The sequence below is a fragment of the Babylonia areolata genome, chromosome 3 (genome assembly GCF_041734735.1).
Source record: "Babylonia areolata isolate BAREFJ2019XMU chromosome 3, ASM4173473v1, whole genome shotgun sequence".
Classification (NCBI taxonomy): Eukaryota; Metazoa; Mollusca; class Gastropoda; order Neogastropoda; family Buccinidae; genus Babylonia; species Babylonia areolata.
Window position 1 is genome coordinate 20,083,835 of NC_134878.1, and position 25,650 is coordinate 20,109,484.

General features: G+C 38.8%; 1 protein-coding gene across 4 annotated transcripts in view; it reads left to right on the forward strand.

The window, feature by feature from the left end:
* Positions 1 to 25,650, forward strand: part of LOC143279838 (single-stranded DNA-binding protein 3-like) — a 149,915-nt gene that overhangs the window by 113,547 nt on the left and 10,718 nt on the right. Inside the window, exons 10-14 of one of the 4 annotated variants that reach the window (XM_076584072.1) lie at positions 12,317 to 12,482; positions 14,470 to 14,542; positions 17,009 to 17,047; positions 19,900 to 20,014; positions 22,597 to 22,662. In XM_076584072.1, coding sequence (XP_076440187.1) covers positions 12,317 to 12,482; positions 14,470 to 14,542; positions 17,009 to 17,047; positions 19,900 to 20,014; positions 22,597 to 22,662 — 459 coding nt within the window. The remainder of the gene's footprint in view (positions 1 to 12,316; positions 12,483 to 14,469; positions 14,543 to 17,008; positions 17,048 to 19,899; positions 20,015 to 22,596; positions 22,663 to 25,650) is intronic. The other 3 variants (XM_076584073.1, XM_076584074.1, XM_076584075.1) reach the window with 3 other exon arrangements.

Consider the following 25,650-nt stretch of genomic DNA (forward strand, 5'->3'; position numbering starts at 1 on the left):
CAAACTGCATTTACTGTTATATTTATATTTTTTGTATTCTCTAAACTTGGCACTTTGACCTCTTATTCTGACACAACAACAAGAGGAGTCATTATTATCATTTTTTGTTCAAATAGGAACTTCTTTTGCTAAGCATGGAATTTTTATTTATTTTGCAAACGTTTTTGGTGCAGATAGTAAAAAAAAAAAGGGAAATTACTCTGTAATTAATGCTAGGGGACTTAATTTATCACAAGTGAGTCTTGAAGGCCTTGCCTCTCTTGTTAGAAATGTATTGTTTCTTATTTTACAGCAGATGTGGTATGGCATATATAGATCAATCCCGTATGCTCTGACACTTCCATGAACATATTGCAGCTGAAACTGTCATGGGTTCTTTGATATGTGCTAAGTGTATGCTGCGCACAGTCATTCATCGTCTCATCCAAAAAGCTAATATCTTTGAGTCAACATACATGTTGAAAGTGGGCATTGGGTGTAACAAGGAGAGAGGTTGTTCAATTGTTCTGTCAAGGAGAGAGGTGGTGGTTCTGTCAAGGAGAGAGGTGGTTGTGGTGGTTGTTCTGTCAAGGAGAGAGGTGGTGGTTCTGTCAAGGAGAGAGGTGGTTTAATTGTTCTGTCAAGGAGAGAGGTGGTTTAATTGTTCTGTCAAGGAGAGAGGTTGTTCAGTCGTTCTGTCATTTGTGCCTCTCTTTGTCTCCAAGTATGTCCAGTTCTCTCTCTTTCACTGTCTCTGTTTGTCTTTGTCTCCCTCTCTCTCTGTGTCCATGTCTGTCTGTGTCTTTCTCTCGCACATCATCTGCCCCTCCTCATATGGGGCTTAGGCCTTAAAATGAATAAATATCTGAGTCTGAGCCCCTGTCATGCATAGGAGGAACAAATAAATAATTTCTTCCAAAACACACCATATCATTGTTAAAAAAAGACAAACAAACAACAAAAAACCCCAAAAAAACAAAAACAAAAGCAAACGAACAAACAACAACAACAAAAAAACAAAACAAAAGAAAGTCTGCTTACTATTTTATTTATTTATTTATTCATTCATTTATCTGTTTGTTTTTACTTCTCAAGTTTTTTTCTCAATGAATTGATGAGGTTAATCAAAAAGTCTGGTCCGTGCATTTTATTTCTGTTAAAAAGGACAATGGATTAATTTGATGAAGGTAAAAAATTTAAAAAAATTTAAAAAAAAGTCTGGTAAAGGCATTTTACATCAATTGCAACAGTGAATGGAGGTTAAAAAAAAGTCTGGTCAGTGTAATTATTTTTTGTTTCTAAAAAAAAAAAAAGCGATAATGAAAAAGATGAGATGAGCCTGAAATGCAGAAGCAGACACAAATGCCTTCCCCCCTCAAGTCTCCACCCCCATGCTGTTTCCAATGCTGCTCCCTGTCTGATAAAAGGCCAGCTCTCAGTCTGTGTTCTGATGGAAGTATTGTGTGAGAGGGGTCTGCGGGGACCACCTGTGATGATTACACAATGACCAGCAACTTTCTGTCCTGTCTGTCTGTCTGTCTGTATGTGGAAAACTTGAATGAGGAGCACCAGCCGTTCTGTGTGCATGGTATTCATGCTATTACATAGACGTCTGTTGTAGAATTGGATCGGATAATGTGTGCGTGCAAAAGTTAATGGACCTGCTTGTATGTATTTAAACTAATGTATTTGCATTTATGTATCTATACTTATGCATGCATACTCATACTTACACGACATCATTTTGAAAGGTTGACATGTATATGCACATTAGTTTGCAAGCACATGCTCTCTTTGTGTTGCTTTTTCTTTGTCTGCTGTCTGTCTGTCTCTCTCCACACATGTATACACACACACACACACACACACACACACACAACTGCCATAGAAAACTTTTCAATGTACATCACTTTGAATTTTTTAAAAGCTGTTTACGATTAACCATCATCTCATATTTTGACACCAGCACAGAAGGCTTCAGACTGAAAACTATGGTCAGTCAGTCGCCAAACCTGTGCCTGATTTGTTTAGAAATGTGGATTTGTATCCCGGTGTGTGTGTGTGTGTGTGTGTGTGTGTGTGTGTGAGACAGAGGGACAGACAATGCTCCTTCCCCCCTCAAGTCTCCACCCCCATGCTGTTTCCAATGCTGCTCCCTGTCTGATAAAAGGCCAGCTCTCAGTCTGTGTTCTGATGGAAGTATTGTGTCAGAGGGGTCTGCAGGGACCATCTGTGATGATTACACAATGACCAGCAACTTTCTGTCCTCTGTGTGTGTGTGTGGAAAGCTTGGACTGGAAGCAAGAGCAGTTCTGCATACAAATGTGCATGGCATTTTATACAAATGCATAGACTTCCGTTGCAGAATTAGATAGGGTGTTTGGCCAAAATGGTAATGCATCTCCATAGGAAGTGAGCGAACCTGAGTGCACTGGTTCGAATCCCATGCTGGACAGTATTTTCTTGTCTTCCACTAGGCATTTAGTGGTGGTGTGGACGCTGCTCTTTAGGATGAGAGAAGAAACTGAGGACCTATGTACAGCTTTTTGAAGGTTGACATGATGAAGCACATTAGTTTGCAAGCACATGCTCTCACTCTTTGCCTGTGTCTCTACTTCTCTCTTTCTGTCTGTCTCTCTCCACACACACACTGAGACACAATGAAGATCATATACCAACTTGCGATATGTTAAAGTCTCACATCCCTGAACTGAAATCATCTTCAGTGTTGACGATCTTCAGCAGTCCATTGCTAATGTATGACTTTTTCAACTCCTTGTTAAATAGTCCAGTTGGTTCGCTCTTATAGTTGTTAGTTTTTCATTTGAAATATGTTATATTGTTATGTTTATTTTTGTTTATTTTTTAAACAAAACTTAAATCAATAATTTTCACACACACACACACACACACACACTTTCACTTACTCGTATGCGTACACAGTAATTCCCCCCCCCCCCTCCTCCCACTCGATTTTTTTCCTTCCCTCGTCTAATATCACTTACAGTGAAAAGACGTTAAACTAAAGAACGAACACAATTAAGACATGCGCATGCACACACTCACACACTCACATACAGGCACGCGCGCGCACACACACACACACCCATTGCAAGGAGCTGTTTTAAATCAGCTGTCAATTCTTATTAGAGCAACACACTCACAGAAGACTCCAGAACTCAGGGCAGTAAGTCAAACCTGCTCTTCGTTACTGTGTTTGTTTATAAATGTGGGATTTGCATCCTGTAGTAGTGTGTGATAGACAGGCGGACAAAAGCAAATCCTCTACCCCATCACTGATGGTTATGGAAGTCATCTGTCTTGCCAGTTTCCAGAGAGAGAAGGACCACAGATAGAGAGAGAGAGAGAGAGAGAGAGAGAGAGAGAGAGAGAGAGATTGGGTGGGAGGGGGAGGGGCAGAGAGGAAATAAATATCAATTTGTACAATATGTGTCATTTTCAATTTACAGCTTCCTCAGTTTCCCTGGCACAGATGTTGATCTGCAGAATACATGGTTCACCGTGTGTGTGTTAGTGTGTGTGTGTGTTAGTGTGTGTGTGTGCATGCATGCATATATGTGTTATGTGTGTGTGTGGTGTGGCTTTATTTATGTGTGTGTGCATGCATGCATATATGTGTTGTGTGTGTGTGTGTGTGTGTGTGTGTGTGTGTGTTATATGTTTGAGTGTGTGTACATGTGTGCATGCATTAAAGATGAAGAGAGAGAGAGAGATATGGGGAATTGGGGGTGGGGGTTAGGGGGGTGGGGGTGGGGGAATTACATGCCATCTGAGTCATTTTCAATTTACATTTTCCTGTTCCACAGTACAGATGTTGATAGAACACATGATAGACCATCCCACCCATCTCCCTGAATTGTATTATATTCTGTTGTATTGAACACACACACTCTCTCTCTCTCTCACTCAGTGATGAAGCTTTTCAGTTGTTTTGCCAGCAGGCAGAACTGTTTAGTTCAATTTGATGTTTACCTTTTGTCAGTAACCTCAATCAAAATCTCATCAAGAGAGGTTCCATTTTGTATTTTTTTTGTTTGTGCATATTTTGTTTAGAAATTGCACAGACTTGGAGTTGATCTTCCCTGACGGAACTATTGTGAAATAGAATCAATAAAGATAATTGGATTTCAGTGAACGAAGTAAAGGAAATAAAAAAAAGAGTTTTGCAGTTCATCATTTGTTTGTTAAGTGCACATACTCGTTATCATCCGCTCTTGTGTTGTAGAAGAGACTTTGTAAAGTGATTGTGAAGCAAACTTACGCCGTCATCAGTGGGGCTTTGGGTGAGAACTTTATTTTTGTCCTCTTGGGAGGGATATTTTTATTTTACTTTTTATTTTTGACTCACTTGTGTAAACAAAGTGAGTTTGTTTTAACCCGGTGTTTGGTTGTCTGTGTGTGTGTGTGTGTCTGTGTGTCTGTGTGTCTGTGGTAAACTTTAACATTGACATTTTCTCTGCAAATACTTTGTCAGTTGACACCAAATTAGGCATAAAAATAGGAAAAATTCAGTTCTTTCCAGTCATCTTGTTTTAAACAATATTGCACCTCTGGGATGGGCACAAAAAAAGAAAAAAAAAGAAGCCTAATTATATGCAAACTGCATTTACTGTTATATTTATATTTTTTGTATTCTCTAAACTTGGCACTTTCATCTGATATTCTGACCCAACAACAAGAGCAGTCATCAATTTTTGTTCAAACAGGAACTTCTTTTGCAAAGCATGGAAGTTTTATTTATTTTGCAAACGTTTTGGTACAGATAGTAAAAAAGGGATATTACTCTGTAATTAATGCTAGGGGACTTAATTTGCTTTAAACTGATCTTTCTCATCTTAAACATTTCATTTTGAAATTATACACAATACATGAAAAGCTTGGATTTTTTTTCCAGTGTATCACAAGTGAGTCTTGAAGGCCTTGCCTCTCTTGTTATTTAAAAAAAAATTTTTTAGATCATGTTTCATAGTTTTCTTCTCTGGATGTCTTTTTCTGTCTTGTTGCACTGAAGGTTGCTCCACTTACTCCAGGTTTGGTTGGATCACTTAGTCTGACACATTGTGATTGTCGTTCTTCTTGTTATTTCTTTTATAGACTTGTTATTCCTTTTATAGACCTGCCATTTTATCACAGTAGTGGGGAGAGCTGTGAGAGGGTCCCTGAGACAGAGAGAGAGAGAGAGGGGAGAGAGAGAGAGGATGGGAGGGGTTGGAGAGAAAGAGGGGGGTGGGGGAACATATGAATTGATTTTCTCGAATGAGGGAAGTAGAATATATGCAGAAACATATCCTTTTTTGTGAACAACCCTCGGGGGGAAAAAGAAAGAGAAAAAAAGAAAATGATACATAATACATAATAGTGAGAAAAAAAAATGCAATTACTGAAACAGACAGGGCCTACCCACAAACATGTGCATGCATAAACACACACAAACCTAGTAATATAAATGCATGATACAGAGAGAGAGAGAGAGAGAGAGAGAGAGAGAGATGCTCACAGAGTGTTTTCTCTTGTCTTTTCCATTGCCAGGAGTTCCGTTCTTCTATGATTTTTGGAACAAATGGCGGACGAGTGGAAGGTGGGGGTTCCTAATTTGTCCCTCCTCCCCCACCTTCCTGCCCCCCCTCTTTCATCCCTTATGTTTCTCTTGTCTTTCATTTTCCTTCTTTCTTTCTTCCCCCCCCCCCCTTCCCCCCCCATAGGTTTCATTCGTGATCCCAAGCTGGCTTCAACATGTGTCTTCTGTCTTGTTTTCTGTGAAAGCATTTAGCTTGTTTGCTAAAAAAAACAAAAACAATCACAACGATCACACAGTTCCTTCTTTCTGTCAGTTTAACTATGTTTGTGAGGAGGAAGGTGGCAGAATGGTTAAGACGCTCAGCTGCCAATACAGAGAGTCCGTGAGGGTGTGGGTTCGATTCCCGCTCTCGCCCTTTCTCCTAAGTTTGACTGGAAAATCAAACTGAGCGTCTAGTCTTTCGGATGAGACGATAAACCGAGGTCCCGTGTGCAGCACGCACTTGGCGCACTGAAAAAGAACCCATGGCAACGAGAGTGTTGTCCTCTGGCGAAATTACGTAAAATGAAATCCCCTTTCATAGGTACACAAATATGTAAGCATGCACTCAAGGCCTGTCTAAGCGCGTTGGGTTATGCTGCTGGTCAGGCATCTGCTCAACAGATGTGGTGTAGCGTGTATGGATTTGTCCGAACGCAGTGACGCCTCCTTGAGAAAGTGAAACTGAAACTACCTCTCTCCATTTATATGTCTGTCTGTCTGTCTGTCTGTCTGCCTGCAAGCAGGTCTTCTTCCTTCCTGTCTTTTTCCACTCTCAGAAACCCCTCCTCTTCCATCCAGTTCTCAAGAAATTACTTAGCTGTCTTTTGTTTTTATTTACCAAAGAAAGGTTTCAGCTGATTTTTTTTTTTATCCATTGAGCTTCAAGACGTTAAAGCACTTGTTTTTTGTTTTTTTTCCTGTGTTAGGAAATGGGGCTACACCTGTGTTTTAATCACATAGTGCTGAGAGAGAGAGAGAGAGAGAGAGAGATGGTAATGACCCACACCACCTCCCACCTATATACCCCACATTGCTACCCTAATTTTTTTACTGTGTTCTTTTATATTGGTATAATTATAAACAGTGCTGGTTCCAGCACCTGAAAGAACAAAACCAACAAACAACGCTGGTTCCAACACCTGAAAGAACAAAACCAACAAACAACGCTGGTTCCAACACCTGAAAGAACAAAACCAACAAACAACGCTGGTTCCAACACCTGAAAGAACAAAACCAACAAACAAAATCTGAAAGGAGATGGGTAGTGGCTGGGTGTTTAAGAGATGATGTGGAAAAAAAAAAAAAAAAAAAAAAAAAAGAGGAGGGAGTACAGTTTAAGGAGAAACAAAAACGGTGATGGGAATATCAGTCCAGGAATGCAGTGGTGGTGGCTTAGTGGATAAAACACCTGTCTAGAAGTTTCTGGAAGATCTGATAAGATTTGTTGTTGTTGTTGTTCTTTGATTGTGCTGTATTCTTCTTTTCTTTCTTTCTTGGTTTTGTTTTCTTTCTTTCTTTACTTCTTTCTTTCTTTCCTTCCACTTTTCCTTCATTCTTTCTTTCTCTCTTTTGTTCATTTTTCATTCTTTCCTTCTTTCTTTCGTTCTTTCCTTTCACTTTTGTCCATCTTTCTTCTTTCCCATCTTTAATAAAAAGTTTCATCGATTTCTCCAGATCTATCCCACTTCTTTTTTTTTTTTTTTTTCCCTTTCACTGTCCTTGTTCTTTTGGCTCCCTCTTCTTTCCTTTATCTCTGCATTCCATTTATTATTCCATCCTTCCTTTCCTTCCCTTCTTTGCTTGCTTGCTCCTTTCCTTCCTTCCTCTTTATTATTATTATTATTATTATTTTTTTTATACATAATTTCTTCCGCAAATCGTCTGTGTGAAGAGAATGCGGCTGAGGAATGGCCTTGTAAAGGATTTAAGTATTTGTCTGGGAAATCTGGGCTGGCAAGCATCCTTTCCTCTTGTCTGGGGGAATGAAACACTGGGGGTGGAGGAAATCATCCTGGTGACTCTTTTCATTGTTTGGTTTTCGGGGCTTTCTTTGTCGTTGATGCCAGCTCGACATGATTTTTGTTTCAAGTCTACTGCTTTTTGTTCTGTACCCTGGCTGTTATCGGTTGAGAAACCGCAGCAAGGTTAGAAAGTGGGTAATTGTGTGCTTACACACACACACACACACACACACACACACACACACACACACACACACACACAGAGAGAGAGAGATTGATAGAAGATATGTATCTATATTGCGTGTGCTTAATGTGAATTATTATGAATGGAAATCTGATTGGGCTGAAGCTTAAAAGAGTAGATGTTCTGTTCCATATCTCATGATATTATTTGTTGCCGCGAGCGCAGGGAATGAAAAGTGATTCATTTGCTCAGCGGAGCTGGCAATTCAATAACTGCCTTATTTGCTTTGTGGAAATGAGAAGGATGAAATTCATATTACATACTTTTGGCAAATGGAATTCTCAGCAAACAAACAAACAAAAAAGTAAATAAAAAAACAAAAAAACAACAACAGCTATAATCTAAATTGAATTATAAAAACTTTTAAAACCGGAGAATAAATAAATTCAAACATTTAATGAAGGAAGCTGAAGCAATTCATCTGTGTGAAATTTGATTGTTGGTGGAACAAAATCCTCTTTTGGAAAATAGAAAGAAAAGAAAGAGAAGAAAAAAATGTTTCCAGAATGCCAACTTCGAGGGAAAAAAACAAACAAACAGCAACAACAAAAAACCTAACAGTAACAACCAAGCCCCTTCGCAGTCCTTTCATTTAATGATTTGCTAACTCAGTAGGCAGGAAGATATTTTTGAATCCTCATTATCTGATCTGAACTGCATGCTGGGAAGCTGTTCTCTTTATAAAAACAGACAACAACAAAAAAAGATGATGATTTTTTGAAATGATTTTCAGAAATGTTTACTTAGATTTGCACGTTGTATGTATTGGAGGAAATAAAAACTTTAAAAAAAATATAACATCTTAGGAATGTTTGATTTTAGTGCTCTCTCTTGCACTTGTGAGCATTCTGTATCTCTGTCTCTGTCTTTCTCTGTCTCTGTTTCTCTGTGCCTGTCTCAGTCTCTTCGTCTCATTTTCTCCTTTTGATTCAGCGACTGGTCCAGCCGTCATTCTGTCTTTGCCCATTTCTCTTCTGGTCCTTTCCCATTCATTTTCTCTCTTCTCTCTTTGAACGGCAGTGAGCTTCTCTCTCTCCCCCCCCTCTATCTCTTTCTCTCTCTTACAAATAAAAGGCCAGGGAAGAGACATATGGAAGCAGAAAGGAATGGGGGGAGAGGAGGTAGGAGAGGGGTGGGTGGGGTAGGGAAGGGGACAAAGGAGGTGGAGCAAGGACAGGGGTGGGGGGTCATGGGGTAAGGGTGGTGGGTGAGTGAAGGAGCAGAAAAGAATGGAATCAAAATGAATCTTTTTTTTTTTTTGCGATGGACGACCATGCACTGAACAGAATGCTTCACTGCTCACCTCACTGGAGCACTGGCACACACACACACACACACACACACAAGCACACACACACACACACACACACACACACACACACACAAGCACACACACACACACACACACACACACACACACACACACACACACAAGCACACACACACACACACAAGCACACACACACACAAACCATATGGAATAGCCATTCAAATTAAACAAAGAAAAAGAGAGAGAGAGAGAAAAAAAGGAGATGGTGATGGTTGGGAGGTCACAGGAGGATTGAGGCTTTTGGTCTGGGAGGGGAGGGAGGTATAGAAAGGGGGTGTGTGTGGGAGGGAGGGGGATGTGGTGGGGGAGGGGAGTTGGAGAAAAAAAGAAATCACACAGAAACCAACCAAGTCAGTCAACAATACAGAGAGGTTGCACGAGCCGTGGTGGTTTAATTAGGGTGAAGAAACAAAGGACACTTCATTCCCCCCCACCACCCCCCTCCCACCCTTGTTCTCTGAGACTCTCCGAGTAATGATTGAAGTAGTTCGTTCCCCTGGGGAGAGGGGAGGGGTGGTGGTGGTGGTGGTGGTGATGATGGTGGAAGAGGGGGAAGGATCTTCATGCAAGAATGCCAGCTTTGTTTTTGTCACAGAACTGAGTGTGCCAAGCTATTATGTATTAAAAAAAAAAAGAAAAAAAGAAGTCCAAGACCCATGCTAACAGTTCTTTCTTTCTTTATTTTTTTTAAAGAAGAAGAAGAAAAAAAAGAAGAAAAAACAAAGAAAAAACAGTTCAAGACACAAGCACCGAAGAAACTGACTTTGGTTGAGTTTACTGTTGGGAAAAAAAAAGTTCTGTCAGAGTTATTAGAACATGCATATTACGTGTGAAAGAGTTAATGTTGAGTGATGTTGAATTTTTTTGTTTTTTTTGTTTTGTTTAAAAAAAAACAAACATGTGGGTTTCTTTCCCTTGAAGATGATTTTATGAAGTGTAGAAAGCTTGAAGTGGGTTAAGTTTTGGTTTGCTGAGAACTTAAGAAAGGTTTTTGCTTTTATCTTACCTCCCTACCCCCATCTCTCTCTCTCTCTCTCTCTCTCTCTCTCTCTCTCTCCCTCCCACTCTCTCTTTCCCTCTCCCTCCCTCCCTCTCCCTCCCTCTCCCACTCTCTCCCTCCCTCCCTCCCCTTTATTTCTCTTTCCCTTTCCTACTCCTCCCACCCTCTCTCTCTCTCTCTCTGTCTCCATCTCTGTGTCTCATGATATTTTCTTCAGAAAAAACAACAAACAAGTATGGTAAAAAAACAAAACAAAGAACAAAACAACATGACTCATGAACTTTCCCCAAATCCTGTATGATATTAATGTGACTGTTCTGATTCTGCTTGTCTTCATTTTTTCAGTCCCCAACTGTTTGTTGCTGTCTTGGAAACAGACTGGTCACTTATTAAAAAAATAAAAAAATAAAAAAAAAAAATAAAAAAGAAGAAGAAAAAACAGAAAAGAAAAAAGAAACCAGGCAGAAACTTATCATTCCAGCAGCTGGTTTGTTTATTCAGCAGTCTAACATCATCATCATCTTTGAACAGACTATAAATAAAGTGGAGTGATGGCCTGAAGTGGAGTGATGGCCAAGAGGTAACGCGTCCGCCTAGGAAGCGAGAGAATCTGAGTGCGCTGGTTCGAATCATGGTTCAGCCGCCGATATTTTTCTCCCCCTCCACCAGACCTTGAGTGGTGGTCTGGATGCTAATCATTCAGATGAGACGATAACCCGAGGTCCGGTGTGCAGCATGCACTTAGCGCATGTAAAAGAACCCATGGCAACAAAAGGGCTGTTCCTGACAAAATTCAGTAGAAAAATCCACTTTAATAGGAAAAACAAATAAAACAACACGCAGGGAAAAAAAAAAGAAAAAAAAAAGGGTGGCGCTGTAGTGTAGCGATGTGCTCTCCCTGGGGAGAGCAGCCCGAATTTCACACAGAGAAATCTTTTTGTGATAAAAAGAAATACAAATACAAAAAGTAAACAAAAGTAAATAGATAAACAAATGAGCTTGTTTACTGGATAGAATCCAAGATGACAGATGCCTTTTTTCTTTCTTTTTTGTTGTTGTGTGTGTGGTGCTTTTGGCTGTGTTTCTGTTCATCATCAGGCCTTAAGAAAAGGACACAGTAACTTAACAATTGATTCCTGTAAAGGAGTCCTGTAAAGGAGACAGTAACTTAACAATTGATTCCTATATGTCTCTTAGGTGTGTTGACTGATTCCTGTGTATCTCTAGAAGTGTACGGTGATTCCTGTAAGCTCTGTAGGTTTTGTCTACAGATCTTTGTACATCTCTATATTTGTACAGTGATTCCTGTAAGCTCTGTAGGTGTGTCAACAGATTCTTGTACATCTCTATATTTGTACAGTGATTCCAGTAAGTTCTGTAGGTGTGTCGACAGATCCCTGTACATCTCTGTATTTGTACAGTGATTCCAGTAAGTTCTGTAGGTGTGTCGATAGATTCCTGTACATCTCTATATTTGTACAGTGATTCCAGTAAGTTCTGTAGGTGTGTCAACAGATTCTTGTACATCTCTATATTTGTACAGTGATTCCTGTAAGCTCTGTAGGTGTGTCAACAGATTCTTGTACATCTCTATATTTGTACAGTGATTCCTGTAAGCTCAGTAGGTGTGTTAACAGATCCCTGTACTTCTCTATATTTGTACAGTGATTCCTGTAAGCTCTGTAGGTGTGTCGACAGATTCCTGTACATCTCTATATTTGTACAGTGATTCCTGTAAGCTCTGTAGGTTTTGTCGACAGATCCTTGTACATCTCTATATTTGTACAGTGATTCCAGTAAGTTCTGTAGGTGTGTTGACAGATTCCTGTACATCTCTATTTTTGTACAGTGATTCCAGTAAGTTCTGTAGGTGTGTCAACAGATTCTTGTACATCTCTATATTTGTACAGTGATTCCAGTAAGTTCTGTAGGTGTGTCAACAGATTCTTGTACATCTCTATATTTGTACAGTGATTCCAGTAAGTTCTGTAGGTGTGTCAACAGATTCCTGTACATCTCTATATTTGTACAGTGATTCCAGTAAGTTCTGTAGGTGTGTCAACAGATTCTTGTACATCTCTATATTTGTACAGTGATTCCTGTAAGCTCTGTAGGTGTGTCAACAGATTCCTGTACATCTGTATATTTGTACAGTGATTCCAGTAAGTTCTGTAGGTATTGTCAACAGATTCCTGTACGACTTTCCGTGTGTGTGTTGCAGGTCACCCAGGCATGAGCCCGATGCAGCGAATGGGTCACCCGGGGGGTCGCATGCCGGGCCCTATGAACCCGTACGACTCCTTACAGAACTACGGCATGGGGCCCCGCGGACCCCCGCCCAACCCCAACATGGGTCCAGGGCCTGGGGGCATGCCTCCCATGTCCATGTGAGTGGTGTTCTTGTTTGTTTTTGTTTTGTGCATTTGTTTGTTTGTTTGTTTGTTTATTTGTTCATTTTCTCATTTATTTATTTATTTGTTTATTAATTTATTTGTTCATTTATTCATTTATTTATTTGATAACGTTTTTGTGGATTCATTTATTCATTTACTTATATATATTTATATGTGTATATTTATTTATTTATTTATTCATTTATTTATCTATTTGTTTCTTTATTGATTTATTTGTTACTACTTTCTCCTTCTATCATTATTGCTTCTTTTTTTTATGCATATGAAATCCTGAATGGTGTCCTCATGAGGAAAGCTACCCATGTCGTTTAGTGCTCTCTTGTGCATGCATGCTTTCTCTCTCTTTCTCTGCCTCTGTCTCTGTCTGTCTCTGCCTCAGTGTGTCTGTCTGTTTGTCTTTCACTCTCTCTCTCTCTCTCTCAGCACTTAAAGTACAAGCTGATTTCTGAAACAACATGGGAAATGTGAGAAACGCCTGTTGTCAGCGGAGAAAAACAACACAACAGGGAGATCTGTATCATTTGGATAATTATCTTACGTTTTTAGCATGTCTTTGTTCATGTCCTCATTTCTTTCATTTTCAGTTCGCATTGTTAATTTTTTTTTGTGTGTGCTGTTTTGGGGATGAGGGCATATGGAATAAAAGATTTGTCTTGTCTAACACTCATGATGTGTGTATGTGCGCACGTGCACATTGTGTGTGTGTGTGTGTGTGTGTGTGTGTGCATTGTGTTTTGTTTGTGTCTGTGTGTTTCTCTTTTTCTACGATCTTCAGGTAATCATGTTTTGATACTAGACTTTTAATTCTCAGTCTAATATTATCGTCTTAGATGAACAGACTATATAAATAGATGAACGAACGACTTTTAATCCATTTTCTCTCAGCCCCTGAGGACTGGATGTCAAGTAGCATGAATGGTTATTCTCCGCTTCCCTCATTAACATTCTGTACCACAAGTACTGATTTATTTATCTATTTATTTGTTTATACATTCACACTGACAGTTCTGCTCACCCTGCTTTGTGTCCTTTCCTGTGACTTCTCATCACTTTCCTTTCCTGAACTTTACTCTCTCTCTCTCCCTCTCTCTGTGTACCTTTCTGTCTGTCACTCACTCATTTCATTTGCCTGAAGAAGAGCTTGTGGCTTGATACGTCGCCTCTTTTATCCCAAGCAAGTCGACTTTTACCAAGATTTTTTTTAGTCTACCTCCTACTGATTTATCCATTTCACCTGATGGCTTCCCTTTGACCCAGTGTGGGTATTTTCATTTTGTTGAAGTGGGCACATTCGGTTTCACTTTCCTCAGTCAGTTGTATTCTCAGTTGGTGTTTTTAGTTTGCTGGCTTTTTTGCCACTGCATTGTTTGCCAGTGATTTCAAGGGGACTGAGCATTTTTTTAAATTTTTTATATTTTTTTATTTTTTATTTTTAAAGTTTGTGTGCATTTCGTGTATGAAGTGTGGCTTTCATAGTGCACTCAACTGCTCCAGGGCTGGTCCACAGACATTGCATTGCAGCTTCATAAAGTGTCAATCAAATTTATTATTGTCATCATTCAGTTTAATTCAGTTTGAAATACTTGATTGTCTGCTTCAAACCAAAACAGAAAGTTCTCTTTCGGCTCACTCGAAAAGCCCGCCAGCAAACACCAAAGTGAAAAATGAATGAGTAACTGACACGCCCTTCCCTGATCACCACGCACACATCAATTATCATGTGAAAAGAAAGATATCCCGGTAAGATAATATTACATTTCAAGACAGAGTGAAACAAATTTGATTGTGTGTTTGTGTGTGCGCATATGTGTGCATGTGTGTGTGTGTGTGTGTGTGTGTTTGTCTGCGCACGCATGTGTGTGTGTGTGTGTGTGTGTGTGTGTGTGCCTGCATGTGTATGTGAGTGTGTGCGTGTGCATGTCTTCACTTTGCTCTAACACTGTCCCCGGTGTGACGGCAGGCCGGGGGGACCAGGCGGACCAGGACCGGGTCAGCCAGGGGCACGGGGACCATGGCCACCCACGTCGTCCGCTGTACGTTGTGCATTGTCTCCCTTCCTTCCTTCCTTTCTTTTTTCTTTCTTTCTGGTGACCCCCCTTTGCTGTTCTGAACACACATATCTAGCCTCTCCATGGTTGTATTACTGAGGACTAAATGTTTGTTTGCTGTCCTTATCTTTGCTGGTGTTCATTTTTTTTTTCCTTACTTTCTTTTTCCTTTTTTTTTCCTGCTGTTAATTTGAATTTTAATGTTCATTCATTTCTTTTTTCTTTTCTTTCTTTCTTTGTATCTGCTGTTAATTTGTAAAGTCTTTCGTTTGTGTATAATTATATTCTTGCATATTTTATTTAATTTATGAAAAAAAAAAAATTAACATGACATGATTGTTTTTCTTCTTTCTTTCTTTCTTTAAAAAAAAAAAAAAAATTATTTATTAATTTTCTTTTTGCTGCTAATCCTGTAAACACAGTTTTGTTTGGGCTCGCTTTAAGAATTGTGGGCAAATGGATGTAATTTTACTGGGCTTTTATGGAGACGTATTGAGTATCTTCTGAAAGAGCAGGAGGACGGGCACAACATCCAAGTGATTATGGGGTTGGACTTTAAATCTTAGGGTCCTGGGTTCGAACTTTGAATCCCGATCGTGTTGCCTGGTGGGTAAAGGATGGAGATATGTGCAATCTCCCAGGTCGACAGATGTTGCAGACTTGCTAGTGCCTGAGCCCCCTTTCATTTGTATGTGTTTGCAGAGGATGGAATATGCATGCTAAAGAGGTCAGTGTTCAGTGGGTTATGGAATCCAGAACATACCCAGCATGCACAGTCCTGAAAACGAAGTACTCTTGCCTACACAGTGGGGGGAAAAATGATCGTTCATGTAACAGCTCACATCTACATACAAAAAAAACAAACATGGGAGTTGCATCCCAGAAACGCACAAGAAGTGATGGAGAATTTAAGTGCAAAGCATTAGATTTAAGTGTAAACATGGAAAGACCCAGATATATGAATTCTGTGATTAGTCTGATGGATTTAACGATTTCTGACTTGTGAGTAAGTGTGTGTGTGTGTGTGTGTGTGCGAGAGAGAGAGTAAGTGTGTGTGTGTGTGTGTGTGTGAATGCTTGCGTATCCATAAACGCAGGTTCACAATTTTTGCTTTGTGGGAAGCCTTTGGGGATAATAAAGTCCTTAGAACATGTACGTCTGACTGTAAAACACGCAATCATGGGAACATGTCTGCTGAATTTTACAACCCAGAAGTGATTATTTACTGAACATATGTCTGGAAAAAAAACTGCTCTTGAACCTCACCTCTGTAATTCAAAGCAGACATGCCAGAGCGTGGTAATGAAATATGTGTTGGAGCTGTTCAGCTGACATGCTGAGAACGAGTGACGTGAGAAAGGAAAGAGAAAAGGAATGGAGTAGAGATGGAAGAGAGAGAGAGAGAGAGAGAGAGAGAGAGAGGGAAAGAGAGCAGGTTTTTCAGCAGGGAAAAATGGAATGCAAGCCCATTAGCAAAGTTTAATTGGCATTCAGCTATTAAAAAAAAAAAAATCTATATATATATATATAGATAAAAGATTAGATTCGGGTTGCAGCAGACCTACTGTTGAAGCCAGGAATCTCTCTTGTTTTTTCCACATTTTTTTTGTTTTTGTTTTTGTTTTTTGTAGTTTGTGTTGAAAATGACATCAAGTTTTACAGGATGCTCTGAGTTACTGACTTAGTATGTTTTGTTATTTTGAGAGTGCCTGGTGTAAAGTTTCATTCTTTTGCCCACATGAAAGAAAAGTGTTACTGGCGAGTGATGTTGCTAGCTCTTTCAGCCTTTCGAATCTCATCATTATTATTGTCAGCACATCTGTGAACTGTTGTATGATCTTTTTACATTTTTTATTTGATGTTATTAAGGTCAAATTGTTTTCAGCCATTACAATGAAGTACAGTCTAGTAGCTTTTTGTATTTTGACAGTTAGAATTGATGTTTTGAAGTTTCAAAAAGAAACTAATTAGTCAAAAAGGTTTCAGTGAGACGTGTGAAACTTTTATCTTTGACAACAAAAAAAAAAAAAAAAAGAGGTTCATTTTAATCACTAAATGCTTGGGGGAAAAAAACAAAAAACAACAACTAAGAAAATTAATATTTGGATTTCTACTGTAGATATCTTTTTCACAAGAAAAATAACATCATAAAAAGAGAAAAAAAATTAGGCAGTCCTCAGCTTCTGATCGGTAAAACACCAAACACACACACACATACACACAAAAGTAACTGCATGAGACAAATTTGGAAGGGGGGAAAAAAACATCAGTCGATACAGGTGACAAACTTTAATTAATCTTTTTTCTTGTTTTAATTTTGACCAGCTACTTGATAAGCTATTTAAAAATTTTGATCTTTAGAGATAGCAGAATTTTCCCCAAATATTAAAACGACTTCTGCATGTGTAATGTTCACAGTCCTTAACAGTGTGCACCCTTTTGTTGCTGCAGATGCCTGTGTATTCATCTGCATCTCCAGGGAATTACAATGTAAGCTTCCACTTTCTGCACTGGCTTTTTCTTCTCCTTTTCCTCTCTCTCTCTTTTTTTTTTTTCTCTTCTCTTACCATTTACACTCTATCTTTAGACTTCATTTGGTATATTACGTCTTAGTATGTACGCTTTGATTTTTTTTTTCTTCTTCATGATGTCTCTAGCTGTGCGTAGTACTCTTTTCGTTATGGTTATGGTTATGTGCTGTGCCTTTTGGGAGCTTCATGCTTTATCTCTGTTGATGTTCTCTGTCTTTAATTGTGCCTTTTTGGAGCCGTGCTCCGTGTGTGTGTGTTCTTCTGGCCTGAAGGTTAATTTGCGTTTCTGTTCCATATGAAATGTTTCTGTCCTTTTATTCTCACTATTTTATCTTCCTCCCCCCCCCCCCCCCCCCCCTTTTTTTTTTTTTTTTTCTTTTTTTTTCTGAGCGTCTTGTGCTGTTACTGACTTACGAGATATTATGATATGGTGTGGGAAGAAGTAGGTTTTTGGTATACTTTCAGTGTCCATCATTAGTTTTGTCTGATATGGATGTACTGAATCACTCGAACACACACACACACACACACGCACACGCACATGCACACATGCATGCACGCACACATACACACACGTGCATGCACACACTCTTATGCATATGCACACATACAGGCACACACACACATGCAGACACTACACTTACAGACACACACACACACACACACACACGCTTAACAAGCACTTACACAAGAGCTACATATAAAATCAATGAATGATATCAAGAATCACCAAATCAAAATAGTTAGTAGTTGTTATGAACATCAGCAGAGAACATTTACTGTCTTCCAGAGAATACTACTTTAAGGTTCTTAACATATCTCTCATTGGTCTTCACAGTTAGTATTGTATGATGCTTTTGTCACTCTGTCAGTTGATTAAAGATTGTGTCTCTTACAACCCCATTTGCATCCATGCAATGATGACTGATAGAGACTATAATTATTTTGACACTACATGCTGTACAATATTTAACAGTTATCAGAAAATGTATAAATGTGGTGCAAATCTGACAAATCTTTCTGACTTGTTCCTGTTTGAGAATAAGAGAAACAGTGATCATTATCAGAAAAACAGTAGACATACTTCTACTTTATTGCCAGCTTCAGACTCAGGGCAAACATTATGGTAATAGTTAGAAGTTTTGGAGGCGAGTGGATTGTGAGGGGGCGGGGCTGGAGAGAGAAGGGAAAGGAAGGTATGGACTTGAGAAAACGTATCAAAAGATTTTGGATGTAACGTGATCAGAGACACAGCCGGAGACAGCAAGGCACAACTTCTGCACTTTTCTACACTTTTACTGCAGTGCACACTTGGTCCCCAATGCATTCTGGTTCTCACGATGAATGGATGATACACTTAGTCCCTAATGCATTCTTGTTCTCACGATGAATGGATGATACACTTAGTCCCTAATGCATTCTTGTTCTCACGATGAATGGATGATACACTTAGTCCCTAATGCATTCTTGTTCTCACGATGAATGGATGATACACTTAGTCCCCAATGCATTCTTGTTCTCACGATGAATGGATGATACACTTAGTCCCTAATGCATTCTTGTTCTCACGATGAATGGATGATACACTTAGTCCCCAATGCATTCTTGTTCTCATGATGAAAGGATGATACACTTAGTCCCTAATGCATTCTGGTTCTCACGATGAATGGATGATACACTCAGTCCCTAATGCATTCTGGTTCTCACGATGAATGGATGATACACTTAGTCCCTAATGCATTCTTGTTCTCACGATGAATGGATGATACACTTAGTCCCTAATGCATTCTGGTTCTCATGATGAATGGATGATACACTTAGTCCCTAATGCATTCTGGTTCTCACGATGAATGGATGATACACTTAGTCCCTAATGCATTCTTGTTCTCATGATGAATGGATGATACACTTAGTCCCCAATGCATTCTGGTTCTCATGATGAATGGATGATACACTTAGTCCCTAATGCATTCTGGTTCTCACGATGAATGGATGATACACTTAGTCCCCAATGCATTCTGGTTCTCACGATGAATGGATGATACACATAGTCCCTAATGCATTCTGGTTCTCACGATGAAAGGATGATACACTTAGTCCCTAGTGCATTCTGGTTCTCACAATGAATGGATTATAGATTCAGTCCCTAGTGCATTCTTGTTCTCACGATGAAAGGATGATTCACATAGTCCCTTACTGCATTCTTGTTTTCACAATGTAAGGATGATACACTTGGTCCCTTAGTGCATTCTTGTTCTCACAATGTAAGGATGATACACTTAGTCCCTTAGTGCATTCTTGTTCTCACAATGTAAGGATGATACACTTGGTCCCTTAGTGCATTCTTGTTCTCACAATGTAAGGATGATACACTTAGTCCCTTAGTGCATTCTTGTTCTCACAATGTAAGGATGATACACTTAGTCCCTTAGTGCATTCTTGTTCTCACAATGTAAGGATGATACACTTGGTCCCTTAGTGCATTCTTGTTTTCACAATGAAAGGCTGATACACTTAGCCTTAGTGCATTCTTGTTCTCACAGTGAAAGGATGATACACTTAGTCCCAAGTGCATTCTTGTTTTCACAATGAAGGGATGATACACTTAGTACATAGTCTCTAGTGCATTCTGATTCTCACAATGATTGGATGATACACTTAGTCCCTAATGCATTCTGGTTCTTATGACGAATGGACGATGTATTTAGTCCCTGGTGCATTCTGGTTCTCATGATAAATGGACGATGGAACGATGTGACTGATGATGATAAAACAAGGTGTTGACATGTTGTTGTGGTGTGCCATTTTCAGGAGTTTGGCACAGGTCCCCCTGTGGCGGGCGGGGCCCCAGGTACCCCAGGTATCATGCCCAGTCCCCAAGGTGAGCCCAGCCGTACGCCTACTTCCTTCAGCCCGGCTTTCCAGGGTACCTTCACCACTTGCTGCTCTCCTCTTTCTGCCCTTTCTGCTCTCCAGCAAAGCTCATTCACATCTTTCATTTGTTTTTGTTTTTTTTGTTTGTTTGTTTTTAACCCCTTAACCGCTGCATCTTGGTGAAATCAATTTTGTTGTGGATTGCCCAGCCAGGGACCACACAGGGGCCATTTCAGGGCTGAGCCTCGGTGAAATGAGGTCAGAGTTGCAGAGATCTTAAGCGTTGTTACTACTTTTTAGTTGTACTTTAGAGTGGTGGAATTGATTTTGCTGAACAAAAGTAACAAGAGTCCCAAGAGTATGAAGTCCAAATGAAGTCCTGTAAGCTCACGTTTTATCACAGTGAGACGATGCCTTCTTTGATGAGCACACTCATCAGCAGCAGTCAAGGGGTTAATCTGTCTTACTTTGTGTTGAACTGCCGTAGAGTAGTCAGAGCTAGGAGTGCATCATAAATATGAATTTATCAGTTTGCAGTGGATGTGTGTTATGTTTGCCACATTTTTTTTTCACCCCTTTTTTTCACCCCCTTCTCCCTCTTTCAAGCATCCACATTGAGGGTGATTTTTCTGTCTTCTCATATTCATGGTGCTTTCTTTTTACTTTGGTGCTTTGTGGATAACGAGGATGATAACAGGAAATAGGAATGTGACGTCCATCCTCCCACCCCTCTTTATTTCACTACCACCATCACCACTGCCATGTACAGACACGGGAATCAGCACTGTCCATTTTGAATGATAATCCAGCAACTCAGTAAACTAACAAATGAAACATGATTTCAGTGACCAGGCCAATAATGATGGTTAATGGCTTGATCACCATTCAGTTGGAATTTTTTTAGTGTCTTAAGGTAACTGAATTAAATATTCTAAGATTGTCCCATTTCAAAACTTTAGAAAATGGCGTCACAGTTTGTCCTCCCCAGTGATATTCATTGAATCACACACCTTCAGATACACAGTTTGTATTGGTGTGAATCAGTTTATAAAGAAAGGAAAGAAAGAAAAACTGTTCAATAATTAATATGTTATCATCATCACAGTATTAAATTATTTGATTTATAGACAGTGAAAGCGACATAAGATATGATGAGCATTAACTATTAAAAAAAAACACCACCACCACCACAACCCCTACAGTTTTTACTAAAAATGATATATCAATGATAAAAATTGTAAAAGATGTATTGAGCAGTAAGTATTTGAACAAGTATAACAACCCTCATGGTTTTAAGTATGGTGATCTGTCAGTGTCAAGAATTAAAATTGTAAAAAACCTGTGCTGAGCAACGCCTGTTTCAATAAACATAACAACCCTTACAGTCTTAGATAACAATGATATATCAGTAATGAAAACTGTATGACATATGTTTAGCTGCAACTATTTAAAAAAATACAACCTAAATGTTGATGGATTATTTTACCCTCTCTCTCCTCACTTTGTCTTTTAATGCGCCCCCCTTAACCCCCCCCCCCCCCCTTTTTTTTGTTTTCTTTAGTGCAGTCAATAGAATCTGGTCTATTTTTAGCTGCTACTGATAAATTTCTTGTGCAGCTTGTTTAGATTTTGCATTTTATTTTAAATATTGCAGCATTTATGTTACAGGCATTTTTTCTTTTTTCACAGGATTTTTTTCTGCCTGGCTTATATATATTTGTCTGAGTAAATTTTTTAGTTTTATCATGCATTTGAGTTTCAAGTTATTTATTAAAAAAAAAAAATGTTATTATTCTTTCGTCTCACGAAATCATGTTTTCAGATGGTGTAGTTAGTATTATCTTCAGTTAAGTTGTAATCATGTTGGTGTTGTTATTTTTCTGTTGAGTTGCAATCATTTTATCTTTGTGACTTTGGAGAGAGAACTTATCGTATATGTATTGGCTTTTGTGTGTTGACAAAGTAGTTCTGCATAGATTTTCTATATGAAAAAGGAAACGCATATGTAGATATGCACACGCGTGTGCACGCGCGCGCGTGCACACACACACACACACACACACACACTTTAATCAGTAAAGAAGAGGCGATCTCGCAATGAATAGCATTGCTTTATATAAAAAATTGTAAGGATGAACATAAAAATTCTTTATTTTATGACCAGATGATTTTAACTTTTTTTTTTTTTTTGTTTCTTTGTCTTAATTCATCTCGTCTTATCTTTTTTCCATCTGCCCCCCCCCCCCCCCACCCCCCCCCCCCCCCCTTTTTTTTTATTCATGGAAAAATATAAGGACCATTAACATCTCTGACAAATCATATGATTTTCCCTTCTTTCAAAAAATAAAATTGTTAATTTTTTTCTCCACCTTCTTTTCTTTAAAAGCGAAGTGTTTAATAATATGATTTTTATCCCACATAATATGATTTTTATCCCACCTTCCTTGCTTTCTAAAAGCGATATGTTTAATAATAGACCATTATTACAGCCTCTTATCGAATCATGATACGTTTAACTTTTCCTTTCTTTCTGACGTGTTCTGGTTCTCCTGGTTTTTTGTTTTTTTTCTGACGTGTAATGGTGTGTATTGATTGTGTTCTCACCTTTCTGCACCTGTCTACGCCCCTACGTAGATCCTCTCTCGCAAGCACAAGCAGGAATGGTGTGGCCTGGCCACCATCGAGATATGTCGAGGCCAAGTAAATAACTTTTTTTGGTTTTTGTTGTTGTTGTTGTTTTTTTTTTCCATTTAATTTTTTTTTTCTCTTTATCTTTTCGTTTCTTTTGTTTCTTCTGTTTTTGTTTTGTTTTTATTTGAGTTTGAATTTTGAGAAGGAAAAAAAAAAGTGTTTGTATGTTTCTGTGTTGGTTTTGGATGTGGATGTGGATGTTGTGTGGGGGTAATGATTAACTATTCTGGTTTTGATTATCCGTGGTTGGTATTGTTTGTGATGGTTAGTCTTTAGTTCGGAAAAAAAAAGTTTTTATATTGGTTTTTGTTTTATTTATTCTTACCTTGTTTTCATTTTATTCTTTGGTATTGTTTGTGATGGTTAGTCTTTAGTTGAAAAAAAAAAGTTTTTTATTTGTTTTTGTTTTACTTATTCTTACCTTGTTTTCACTTTATTCTGTTTTGTTTTTAGTTACTTTATTTCATGTATTTTATTTTGTTCCACTTTATTTTATTTACATTTATTGTATTTTGCTCTACTTGATTTTGCTATATTTACTTTATTCTATTTTACATTTGTTTGTTAATCGCTTTCAGTTGGTTATGCTATGGTCGTAGTGGTGTTGTGAGTGAATGTCTTTTCCGTCAGAAATCCCATTTTCAGTCTTCCTGGTCCAGTTACTGGAAGGGAAAAGATTTTGTTGTTGTGGCTTTGCATAATTGTAAAGCTTTGGAATGTTTAAGTTTATTTCTTTTGATGGTTTGTAAATGTCATTCCTTGTCATTGTTCTTTTAGTTTGCTTGAGTACTGTTGTTTTAATGAGAATTTATAATGTTTTTGCCAAAGGTGGTCTGTCGTTGTGATTTGTTTTTGGATGTTCATTTTTTAACATGGCAGACGTGATTGATTCAGTTTTGCCTGTTTCCTTTATTAACACTTGCTTTAAATCTCTGTGTGTGTGTGTGTGATTGCTTTTTCCTTTGAGCAGTTTCTTTGTGTGTGATTGCTTTTTCCTTTGAGCAGTTTTCTTTGAGTGTGATTGCTTTTTCCTTTGAGCAGTTTCTTTGTGTGTGATTGCTTTTTCCTTTGAGCAGTTTCCTCACAGGCTGATCTCTTCACTGCCCAGATTTTGGTTTTTACATTGTTTTTCAATTTTTTTAATCAAGTTTTTCCCCAGATTGTTCTGCTGCCCATTTGTACCATTACCTTATTCCTGGTCCCTTGACCCCTGCCCCTCCTTTAAAAAAAAGTATATATATATATATATATGTGTATATGTATATTTATTATGATAACATGGTATGGAAAGAATGGACAAAATTGAATGATACATGAATGGCATATTTATTTAATTTTAATTGGGGTGGCTGTATACCCAAGCATTTAAATGATTAATCATTATTTTGGATCAAAACACTACTATATCAGATTGGTGCAAGGTATGTAGGTGATTACTTACTTAATTAACTTGATTACTTACTTTGTTAACTGGGCTGTTCAAACATAGAAATCCAGATTTTTTTCCCCAAAACATTTGCTTCAGTTTTGTTCTAGATGACGGATATTGTGTCTTTGCTAAACCTATTTTAGTGCCTTAAAAAAAAATTTTTTTTTTACTACAAAATTGATTCTTTGTCTTGTGATTTGAAACAGCTGAATCTTTGTTTTGTGATTTGAAACAACAGGTATATTGCAGACCGTTAAGATAAGAGAATGATCACAGGTTTTGAAGTAGGCTTATAGAAGATGAATTTTTAGTATGATTCCACCTACCTTTTGGACTTGCATGAAGATCATGTTCTGTGGTGTGTGTGCCTTGCCAGCTGTTGTCATGTGGTCTGCAGGTGTGGAGGGTTTGATGAACAGAGGCTTTTTTGTCTTGAGAAAGCATTTTTGTGACTAATGAAAGCTTCGTGACTATTACGGAGGTGTTTTCACTGACGAAAGGTTTGTCTCTGGCTGAAGGTTTTGTAGCCTGGGCGGATGGAGGGTTTTGTGTGTGTGAGAAAAGAAAGTCAGAAACTTCTTCTTCTTCTGCATTCATGGGCTTCAACTCCCACGTTCACTCGTATATACGCGAGTGGGCTTTTTACGTGTATGACCGTTTTTACCCCGCCATGTAGGCAGCCATACTCCGTTTTCGGGGGTGTGCATGCTGGGTATGTTCTTGTTTCCATAACCCACCGAACGCTGACATGGATTACAGGATCTTTAACGTGCGTATTTGATCTTATGCTTGCGCATACACACGAAGGGGGTTCAGGCACTGGCAGGTCTGCACATTTGTTGACCTGGGAGATCATAAAAATCTCCACCCTTTACCCACCAGGCGCCGTCACCGTGATTCGAACCCGAGACCCTCAGATCGAAAGTCCATGCTTTAACCATTCAGCTATGGCGCCTGTCAGAGTCAGAAACTAACATTGCTCTTTTCTTGACAAAGTCTCTTGTCTGTGACTGTCAGGCATTTTGACTGTACCGACAAAACGCATGGATGCAAATGAGAAACGTTTTATTCAGTCTAGGCCAAGGCCCTTTACTGAAGGGGGCAATCATGCAACAGTAACACGAGTGCATATCATAATTGGAGAAAACAAACAAACAAATGACACGATAATACACATGAAAACGCCTATGACTGACGGAAGTTCGTTAAGATAGAGGATGACAAAGGCCTGATGACTGACTCGAGGGGTATGTGATTGATGAAGGCTCAATGACCATTGAACTTGAAGGCTCTGAAAGTGACAAATGAAGTATACATTTCCTATTGAAGAAACAGGGTTAAATGTCCTCGGTAATGTATTAGTGTTTTTCTTCTATGGGATTTTGATTGATTGAATCACAGGGAATATGTGATAAGATGCTAGTTCAAATTTGTCCCATGCATGCTATACAGAGACAGAGAGAAGTTCATCACAAACACTTACACAAATGCATGCATTTACGCATGCAGCACGCATTCTCTCTCTCTCTCTCTCTCTCTCTCTCTCTCTCTCTCTCTCTCACACACAC